This window comes from Eleginops maclovinus, chromosome 12 (assembly GCF_036324505.1).
Source record: "Eleginops maclovinus isolate JMC-PN-2008 ecotype Puerto Natales chromosome 12, JC_Emac_rtc_rv5, whole genome shotgun sequence".
Classification (NCBI taxonomy): Eukaryota; Metazoa; Chordata; class Actinopteri; order Perciformes; family Eleginopidae; genus Eleginops; species Eleginops maclovinus.
In genome coordinates, this window is record NC_086360.1 from 14,386,475 (window position 1) to 14,398,012 (window position 11,538).

The 11,538-nt window shown below is 39.0% G+C and overlaps 1 protein-coding gene across 1 annotated transcript in view; it reads right to left on the bottom strand.

Moving 5' to 3' along the window:
• The window catches only part of ipo11 (importin 11), a 92,771-nt gene that overhangs the window by 61,498 nt on the left and 19,735 nt on the right, over positions 1-11,538 (bottom strand). The window contains exons 13-15 of the mRNA XM_063898124.1: positions 10,777-10,867; positions 9,833-9,880; positions 8,187-8,292 (exon numbers count right to left, since the gene is read on the bottom strand). Of these exons, the coding sequence (XP_063754194.1) occupies positions 8,187-8,292; positions 9,833-9,880; positions 10,777-10,867 (245 nt within the window). The remainder of the gene's footprint in view (positions 1-8,186; positions 8,293-9,832; positions 9,881-10,776; positions 10,868-11,538) is intronic.

The following is an 11,538-nucleotide window of genomic DNA, read 5'->3' on the forward strand; positions in this document are numbered from 1 at the left end:
TTCTGCACACATTTCGGGATTAAGGGGCAGTGTGTTGTAAAACAAGAAGAGGAAAAGTACAAGTCTAAGGCCTTTGAGAGATGCTTTTTTTTTGTGTGCGTTTCAATGCCCTCAAGCAGTATGGAGATAACTATCAGTAGTAACCTGATTAATTACATCTGGAGAAGGTCATTAAAAGGTCCCCTGTTATGCAAAATGCATTTTTTGATGTCTTTTATACATAAATATGTGTCCTCAGTGGGTAAGGAGACTCACAAAGTGTCAGAAAATACAACCCTCTTGTCTTTTCCTCCTTATCCACATCTCTAAAAACGGGGGTACAAACGAGCTGATCCAGATTTACTTTGGTTATGACGTCATATCAGAAATGTGGGCTGGCTTAACATTAAACTCCTGGCAACGTCCCACCCAAGTGAGACATCCTAACCTATCGTCCACAATTTACAGTCGTGAGCTGAATCCCCTCTGCAGCACCTCTGTGTGTCTGTGCAGGATGTCTGCAGAGGGACTTAGAGTTGTTGTATATATAATACATATAATGTCACTGTTCTAGTGGTAAACACTGAGAAGTCTTTCAGAAATAATGCTGGATGTGGTATGGAACATAATATGGGGTTTAATCACGGCAGCAGTTCAGCTGAGTATCTCCGTTACAAACTTCTCTCTTTGACAGAGAGCTGCATCACGCTCCAAAGGGGCGTGGCCAGCTTCAGGGCTGCTCAAATTTAAAGCGACAGTCACAGAATCAGCACTTCAGGAACAGGGCTGAAATACAGGGGCAACGGCATCTTGCGATGAACAACTCTATATGTTACTCCACATGTTCCTGAATGCCATTGCTGCGACTAAAAAGCCAAATATCCTTCCATTTCAACCAAAGATATGTAAAATAAAGTAGTTTAGTGTTCAACATTTCACCGTTTTATTGAATATGAAGGTTCAAACAGACATCTGTAGAACATGACTGCACTAGTCGAATGGCTTTGCGAGTCACAATGGGAGCCGATACAAGATAAACACATGTAAACTGAAAGTAGTATAACGGCAAGAATGGGGGTCATGAACCTGAACGTCTGTATCATTCAGCTTACCAGCTTACACTTACGGCAGCAATGAATGGGGTTCTTTTTGCTCAGACGTTAACTGTGTGAATATAACAAACTCAATTATGTTGGAGCATAAAGCCACAACAAATCCATACACAGTGGAACACACAAGGGAAAACTTAAGTTAAGCTACTCAGGGCACAGTGTCATTTTACAGCATCTATTGGCCCCCACCCTAACCAAACTCTAAACATTAGTTCAAGCCACCAAAGCCAAGGTCAAGGTCAAGATGCCAAAGTGTTCAACAGCTTTTTGTGCTGACACTCTAAAAATAGAATGGGGGAAAACACTCTGTATCTTTATCTCGCAGTCTGTCAAGTTGACACAAAAAGCTCACTGGCTAGTCAGGGATGTCGATATGGGTGATATTAGGGTGTATGGCTGTGTCCAAGTGGGAGAGTTTTTTATTTTTGCTTAAAAATGATTCTGTCAGTTCTCTGTACCAAGGCACGATTGCTTATTAGGGGTGTGACAATTTGAGTAACCGAGAGGGGTAAAAGATTGAGATTGAATCTATATGTGCCACAGTAATAAGCACTAAAGTATGACTACATGTGTAGACAGTACCCCCAAAAGTGACTGAAGGATTTTTGTAATGTAATTTAATAAATAAGTAAAGAATCTTACCGGCAGCCTGAGGCTCAGCCAGAGGTATAAGTCACAAACAAATGGTTTGGCTGACCTAGAGAGGCACAAAGACCAATGGGGAGAAAAAAATACCTAACCCACAAGAAAAAAGTAAACACATACAGAGCTTGTACATGTCCAGGAAGGATAAAAAAAAATAATAATAATATGTTTCAAAATTTCAATTAATCCTGTGGAAGGTAATGAACACCGCATGAAGCAGAGCGGTGAAATCCTGTTTTTCAGGATTTCATATTAGCAACTCAGATACAAAAATGTTCCTGAGCCTGAGATCATTGCTCATTTGAGTTATGAAGCAACTTCCAGTTAAACATCTAGATTCACACAGCTGTGTCGGCACCAAAAAAGCTAATTTTAACATTGCCAATTGTACAATAAATCAAACATAGGGCTTGGCAATATACAACTTATAGCAATATGCTGATATGGGACTAGATATTGTCTTGGATTCTGGATATCGTAGTATGGCAAAATTATTGTCTTTCCTTGTTTTAAAGGCTGCATTACAGTAAAGTGCTTTAGTTGTCAGAACCTCATCAGACTGTGCTAGAAGTTTAATTATTTGCCTTAATGACTTAATCATTATATCCGCTCTATTGATGTTTCTCAAAACCATTAACTGCAACCTGTCCTTATCTCTTACTTTTCGGGGCAGAGACAGGACACCAGGACATTAACCAGCCTGTCAACATAGAAACTCCACAGACTGTGGAAGTAATTTAGGTTCACCTGGTTTCTCATCAGACAAGGAGACCTTAGGTTCCTGTCATTGTCCCTCAAGTTTTCTAAAGTAGAGGTCCACAGGCTCAACAACACCTACAACAGATGAAGCTCTTTTTTATTCAATGTGTGTGTTTTTTGCCGTAAGGCTGCAGGGAGGAATTAACAGTCAAACTGTGATGCCAGAGGCAGTACAGGCTATACAGTCATTTATTTTGTACTAACATGTAACATATTGCTTGCAATGCAACACCTTTGCAACATTTTTTAAAAACATGACTGCTTTCTTTTCTAGCCCTGAAACACCTAGCTTCTATTGTTCAGCTACAATAGAGTTCATTACCGCTCTTTGCTGGGGTAATATGGAAATCATAATTTTGTCAAACGTGGTAATATGCCATGATTGTTGCCCGAGATAAGTGAGCAATTGCAGCACAAGAATATCTCAAAATGGCCCAAAAATTTATTCAGAACCAGGATTGATGAGAACAAATCTAAATGACCTGCTAAAGGGAAACAGCATGGTAACTGACAGTTCATCTGTCGTTTTAATAAATGGTAAGTCTCAATGGTGCCGAGCATATTGTTATTGATGTCAATTATCTTACTTTTCTTGGTGATATAAATCAAGGTACATGTAAGCAGGTCAATGCTCAGAGGGCCAAGGAAGGCAGGCAGTGCAGCATGACATGGGAATACGCTGGTAACAGCAACAAATGTGCACCAGTGCAAGTGTTTCAGCCAGAAAATCTCTTTGAATGTGACATCTGCTATCATACCATGTAATTATTGTCCTGCTGCTTTTCGTGAGGTTTTGCCAAGTTGGGGGAATATTTTAGCCACCTAGCCATGTAAACTTGTAATACTGTAAGACTTAGATTAAATGTTTACATTTGAAGTTGAGCTGAAAGAATAGAAATACTAACCCTTAGATAACCACCTTTCAAGTCTAAAAAATGCCTCTTTCTGTTTTGTTGCACTAATCAACACAAAAGGTGTGTTCCTCGTCTTGAGAAGACTTGTGGGCACATTTAAAAAATATAAAATGAGGTTGAGAGTTAATTAGCTATTCTAATTATCATAAAAGGTTTTTAATACAGATATTATTTTTCATAGAAATTAATCTGCCTTAACATCCCTTACTTATATTACCATACAGGGTTGTGGCTGTGAGTGTAAACACAAAGCGTGTGCTAATCTGTTGGCAGTAATAAACATGAACAATGCAAAAAATGTTGATCCATCAATCATGCTTACATATCCCAAGTTGTTTGTAACATCGGCATTTCAGCAGCCTTCCAACAGCTGATTTCAATTGGACTTTAACATTTTAGCAAATTACAGAAATAAGTAATTGTTGCGTGGGAGGAAGGATATTTTGAAGACTGCACACTCATGGCATTTCTCTTAATGTGGGCTCAAAAATGCGTGGAGATAAGTCAGCTGGCACAGGCCATTTCAAGTATTCACTGGTCTAAAATATGGCACTTAATATCCCCACAAATCCCCTATGGCAATCCACCTGAAAACCCTTGGAATGAACTTGAAAGTAGCAGCGGTACAGAGGAACATCCACCTATAAATCTCAAGCAGTCGTGCAAAAAACTAATGTCTGCATGGTCAGCTTTGATTTGAAGAGACTGTAGGTCCACGTCGAGTCCCTGCCACAAAGTCTGACAGCTCTTTCAATCATGGCCCAGCAGTATGACATAGGGATTTGTTACTTTCTGGTTGCTTAGTGAATATATCGCATACGTAATGCATAGTTCATTTCTCCAGCATATTGAATAAACTTGCAATGTCTGCAGTTAATTTGTATGCATTTGGATTGCAGCCTATCTAGGTGGAAATTGGTTTAAAATACAAGTAAGTTCTTAGAGAGGGAAAAGGTGGTGTGCTGGATGGGAGGTCACTTTAACATAAAGTATATTGGCTTGAGTTGTGGAGATAGATCAATAACATTAACACTAAAAGCCATATTGATGATCTCCTACAGTTTCTTCTTTGTGGTATTGTGATCCCTTTCTTGGCATTGATCGAGCATATGAGAGCTTCATATTTTCGACCGGCAGGGTTTGTTTTTTTCTCATATGTCTGAGCAAGTATTTTCTTGTGACTATTGCACTCCACTGGAGTCTGACGTAAAAATTGTAACAGTATGTTAACCATGATGACACTGACTGCGCAAAGACAAGCCGGCTTAAGCAAAGGAGCAAGCAACCAAGTGTGCAAACATATGTAGGCCAACACTCACACGCACAAACAATTGTGATTGCTACTTAAGAACAAAATGACACTAATCGAGAGGCATCATCAGTAATGCAGAATAATAAATATACTTAATTTACTCGCTTACGTAAGCCTGCACAAAGCCTGTGGGAAAATCTGATGTCTGACAGTGTGATTCAGCACCCCAGCACATAGCAATCAATAGCAGTGAAAAGTTGATCTACTGTTATTTATATAACTAACCTTGGCTTCACTAAATCCAAACGCAATCCTAGGCAATAGGTCATCATCTAAAGATCCCTCTGTTGTTATAAAAACACATTATTTGGCAGCCTGATGATATGAATATGTTATTAGCCATTTTATCTGCCCAGAAAATTCTCCAGTTTTTATATTACTACTTTTTCTTAAATTGCAGGACTACTACATACTAAAGGAATGCTATGCTGTTGTTTTTTTATATCTTGTTTGTAATGTGCATAAATGGACTACAACAACAGTTCTGATGCAACCCTGTGTTGCAGAATGACCATGAATTAAGTTTGAATCTTTGTTATGAATTTCATTGAGGACACCAAAAACTAAATCATTTAAAGGATAGTTTTGGTCTAGTCATGATTTTCTGAGCCGTTCAACTACTCTACAAACACACAGCTGTGACCACATTGTCTAAGATAAAAATGATTTACCCAATTGAATATAGTAACCCATGGTAAATATCTCAGCAGCATTATTAATACAAAATAATACATTTCATTTATATAGCGCTTTTCTGGGTACATTTCATACAAGCATACAAACAAAGGCATAAAGAAAAAAAGAGTGCAGGCAGGGGCATGCATATTAAAAGAAACACTTGCAACTGGCAGAAAACAGGGAGTTAGTAAAGTAAAGAAAAGAGACATACAGTGAAATAATATGAGAAGGAGCTAAATGAGCCTGCAGGGATTTCCTGTTTGAGTAGACAAGTAACCCAGTGTGTCTTTCTTTTGTTGGAGAAATGACATTACCTGTTGTTGCCGCACAAGCCTTATATCTCAACCCAAATGCATAACCTATGCCTGGAGCTAGACTGTTGTATTTGGGGACATCCTTTCTATTGCTATCAACTCTTCAGTGTATTTTATTTAAATATAAAACAACATTTTGTATTTTTGACAGTATCTCTATAGTGTGAAGACATTAGGATTGTGCTTCCATTTCTATACTGCTTTGCAAGTTCATTTAAAACATTCATTGTGACTCATTGAGGTAAAGACTGTGTTTACATTATAGCCGAGAGAACCAAAATGAGAAACTGGTGAATTAAAACAAATAAAATGTACAATTATTTGAGTACGTTCTATAAGGTTCAACAATAAAAAGGCAGCAACAAAGCAATGTAAGAGCATTACAAATAGATAAGAGCATTATAAACAATACAAAGACACAGGGTCAAACAACCTCAGCACACAGCTCCCGATGTTGAAAATTGTATTTATCAGTAACACATATTAGTGCAGAGTTATGAATAGCATCTAAGTGCTTTGCAACTGCAGCTGAAACAAGCATAAATAACACGTCACTAAAATCTTTGACGGATAAGAAAGTTGGTTCAATAAGCATCCATCTTCAGTGCAGGGGAAAACATGTTACTATAGAACAAGAAAATGTTTCCCTCCATTAACAAGCTGAGGAATGTATTCAAAAGTGGAACTCAAAACGCTGTCATCTTTGAGCAGCTGAAGAAGAGAAAATGCAGAGAAAGAGGATCTTGAATCAGAGCCAACAGTGTGTTTTATCTGGTCCTCATTATTATTGCGTGCATTGGTATGTTTGAGTGCACAAGAAACAGAAAAAGGCTGACGATAGGTGCCGGATCTCATTTGGTTACATTTTTCAGGACGTTTTTATTGATGCCTGTCATAGGCTGAAGCCTCATATCCCTAGTCAGTGTGTCACCATGAGCACAGTTATTCCGGAAACATAAAATAAGTTGGGGTAAAAGAAAAACTTTAAATACCAAAAAGAAAAACATGAAAGTGGAGGTGAACTAAGCATGAGAAAGACCAAAGCAATAAGGTCCCAGGAGATACAAAGTTAGGGGGTTATTAGCACCTGCACGGTGTCACACAGAAACACACTGACGTCAGCAACAACCTGAGCTGACCTTTGGAGTGCTGCAGCCTTTGAGTTTTGATCGTTCTGGGGTCTGTGAGAGCAGGGCACTTCTTTGTTCTTCATATTACTGTCACAGCCTCCCCTTTGGCTTATTTCCTCTCTGCCCTGACTTTTATTATGAGCTCACTATTCATTGTAGCTGAATCTAAATGTCTTTGTATTCATGATGTGATTAGTGGAGTTTGTATAGCTGATTTTCAATTTTACCTATCCTGTTATGATGCTAATGCTGATCTTACGCTCCTTTACAGCTGCTTTATTGATGTGTGAATCACTCACGACAAATGTGTGAATACAAGCAGCAGTTGTTGATGTGACCATTACAGACATTGACTCTAGCATCACTTGGCTAATTATTAGCCTTTTGGCATGCATTGACTGCTGTTGACAGTTATCAATAGCTGGACAGAGGTTAATAGTCTATTAGCTTGAATTACCCTGAAAAGTATGTTAACTATGCAATCCGACAGCACTAATGACAGCGAGTGAGCTCATGTTCTGTTAAATAATCAGCTTAAGAAAAGGAGTGCCTAGCTAGCTTTAGTTTAACTATTATTAGATCATATGTAACATTAGTAAGGCAAAATGTAATTAACTCCAAAAAGTATTAATTTAAAAATGAAAACTGAATACAAACAGGGCTCAGGAAATGATAGAATACCCATATAGTTCAATGCAATTGTGTTTCAACATTTTTGAACATAGGGTAAAGGGATCCATCAATCTGGATCGAAATATCAATTCCATGATGAATGACCCATATTATGGACGTGAAGTAACAACATTAATACACAACGCTGTGAGTGAGCAGTGCTAGCTTTAATTTGCTGGGCCGTGTGTTCAATATATAGACAGAGTGTAGGACATTGATTTAATGCTGCAACTCCTCCAGAGCCCAGACAAGCCCCCTGCTTATTATAGTTAAAGAGTGTTGGCGTCAAAGTTAGCAATAACAACAGTGAGAGCTCACTTAATGCGGGGGGGCTTTTTAGGTGACCAGCTTTGATCATTTGAGTGGCAAGCCGTTCTCCAGCTTTGACCTGCCACCAGACCTTCAACAGCAGATGTTTTAGTTGTGTTTTGTAAATATCACTGTAACTGATTGTGTGAAATGACCATATGATATTGTCTCATATTGATCGCAGGTCTTCAATTGAATCAAATCTCATTTTTATTCTGGCAGATTTGCTGTGATAGCAGAACATATCGTTACTGCACTCCTACCCTGGGGATTTCTTTCTTTCTGGAGTGGAAAATATCTTTGTCCCTAATTATTACACTTTAAAATATCCAGACAAATGGAATTAAAAAGTCAACACTAACCTGTGATGGCTGACTTGAAGTTCTCCGAGAAGCTGATTCTTGAACCACTGGTCAAAGTCCACGTTGTCGAACAGCTCATAAGCTGCTAGTCCTACTGCGTTGTATACTGCAGACAAAACAACCACAATGAAAGTAAGAAAACAATCATAGCATAAGCTACATTCAGACTGCAGCTATATCCAGACTGTTGGCATTTGTATTTGAAAGTGATCAGATCTGCAAGTTTGGTAACTTCATTAGTGACACAGTGAAGCTTTCTAATGTGGAAGCATTAGGTATAATTATGCCCTCCAAACAATCGTATTGTCAAAGTAAATGTATAATAGCTCAATTTTAATAAACATGGCTTAGGGTTCTGGAATATGCTGCATTACACTAATATTTGAGACATTGCAATGAGTTGAGACAACAGGAAAATAATAAAATATGAGATTAGAAAAAAAGAATGACAGTATAAAACAATATGAAATAAAAGACATTAATATTGATAGAGGAGCCAAAGAAGTACTAACTGAAATGATGTTACCCGTTACTATATGTATTTTGTCTTTGGATACATAAAATATGTAAACACCTCACAGACTTCTGCAAAACCAAAAATTAAAGCACTGTTTCAAACATTCTGTTTACTTCCTTGTAGTCCAGTAAGCTGCAATTGTCAGCTATAAAAACCGTTGACGCAGGTGGTCTTGGTATTTTAGCAAATAGGTATGTCACAAAGCACCGTCCATTACAAAATGACAAATGTCTTTATATCAGCCAAGACGAACTAATGTGCCTCTTCCAGTATTTCACTCATTAAACGGATCCGTTATGTTTTGGGTTGGAGGCTGGGATCCTGGGCCCTCCTCTCTAAGCTGTATAATTAGGGTCATAGTCTCAGTATATTACCACTGTTATAACGATGGACTCATTAACAAATCAGGACCTGCAGTTATTAAGTGCCCTGATGGTTCTTCCACTAGCCTTAGCTCTCACAGCACAATTATATGTCACTGCTGCTGCCACCGCACGACTCCATCAACACTTTCAAGAAACTGCCGAGATCTCTGTTGGCATCCAGCTTTAACAGATGACGTGTGTGTGTGTGTAAGAGAGACCCACACACACCACCCTGGCACAATACTTGACCGAATGCTGCTCCCGATGGTGTGTCACACACACACACACACACACACACACACACACACACACACACACACACACACACACACACACACACACACACACACACACACACACACACACACACACACACACACACACACACACACACACACACACACACACACACACACACACACACACACACACACACACACACACACACACACACACACACACACACACACACACACACACACACACACACACACACACACACACACACACACACACACACCTCAAGTATTGTGCCAAGGGTTACATCCACATATGGCCTGCAGGGGCTTGGATCGAATGCTTAAACCCCCCAATTAAAAAAGAGGAATGCACCACCTCACAGCCACAGTTGAAAAAAAAGTTTTACAAGCATCACATTTGCTGTTAAAGAAAATAAGAGAAAGAGTCCAAATCGATTGTGTAATTCACCTGGCATGACAGAAAGACGGCAGACATTAAACGTGTATGTGAAGCCTTTGACTCACCTGCATCCTTCATTAGCAGCTGAACAGTGTCTTCCACATTGGTTGGGCCTGCAAAGACAGATTAAAACTCTGGATTATTTGATTGGCTGGAGTGACGTGCATACAGTTAAAATGTTTACATTAATAACAGACATAATACATAATCTGTAGGATTTATTGGACCCAGTGACTACAGACAGTTGCACCTTGAAGCAGCCTTTTTTCCATTATATCTGTCTTGTCTCGATCATTTTATTGGACTGTTTCTCTACCTCTCTGTTAGCCCTTATTGTGTACTTAGTTCACAACATCAATAGCTTCCTCCCTTCAACCATAGAATTACACCAATCTGGCTTCTTCCTTGCTCCAGCAGAACCCATTTCCACTCTGTCACTTGAACATGAAAGCAGCTTGGGAGAGGGGCCAGAAGCAAACCCCGTAATCTGCCAGTTTGAGCGATAGCGTCGCTAATTCAGCAACAGAACAAGATCTACGCGGCAGTGCCACCAGGGGGAATGCAGTATTTTGTGGTGTGTGTGTACATTTAACAGTCTAGATCTGTGAGTGGTTGTAACTTTGGAGGTTGTCACCAGGGAACTTGATGGTGCGGTCAGGCCCATATATTGCATGTTATACCTTCTGTAACTGCTGAAAGCAACATGAACAATGGTCCAATATGAGATACTTATCACCTTAGTCTAAAACAAGGCTCTATTTCATGATGTTGAATTGGATCTCAATACTGAAGCCCATTTTGTGTAACAGGGAAACTGGGGTACAATCATCAGTATTCTGTAAAGTACATGCAAGGCAAGGCAATTTTATGTTTACAGCATTTTACAAACACCAAGTCAATTAATTTGCATTGTGTGTACAAATTCATTATAAAATGTGTTCCTGCATTAAAAAGGTTGTTAAAAGTAATATTTTTAACAAAATATGATTTGAATTGCAATTTAACTGACCCTGCAGATTCTGAACCATTTCCAGTAGCACAGGTATCAGTGTCTGGTTGTAGTTGTGGAAGATATCCAGGAACAACACTTCCGCACATGGCTAAATAGAGAAAGAGAGCAGAGGACAAAAAGGTCGATTATTTGACATAATTGATTGCGGATGTCATTGTGTTTTTTCTCCCAACTCTGCCCATTCTTAGCAGCCCGCTTTGATCAGGTCGGACACTCAGGGATTTTGAGAACGATTACTGTATTAAAAAGTAATGTCAGTGCATACCCCTCTGTATACACAAAGAATTATTTTATAAAAAGAGGCTCATGCACACACACAGACGCTCAATGGCAATCAATGCCTTGAGCTTCCAGTTCAATAAAAATCAATGAGAAGTTGTCAGGGGATGAGTGAGTTTGTGTGTTAGAAAAAGAGAAATGGTAGTGCACACATCTTCAGTAGTATATTGGTTTAAGATGTCACACAAAAATCAATTTTAAATGAAAGGTTTGAGAAATCGGAGGAATTGGATGGAGACAACTCATGAATACATGCTGTGTGCAATAAGTGCAGGTGTGTGGTAGCCAGAGGTCAGATGACACTTCAACCCAGCTTCACAGGATTAACACAAACAAACAAAAGTGCTGGTTCTTTAGGAAAGAAATATAGACAGCTGGGAATATTGATAGGGGAAGGCTGTCTATAATCAGCCATTAGAATTGGTGACCATGGGAGGGTTAGATAGATAGTGACATTTGATCCATTAACCAAACTGAGCA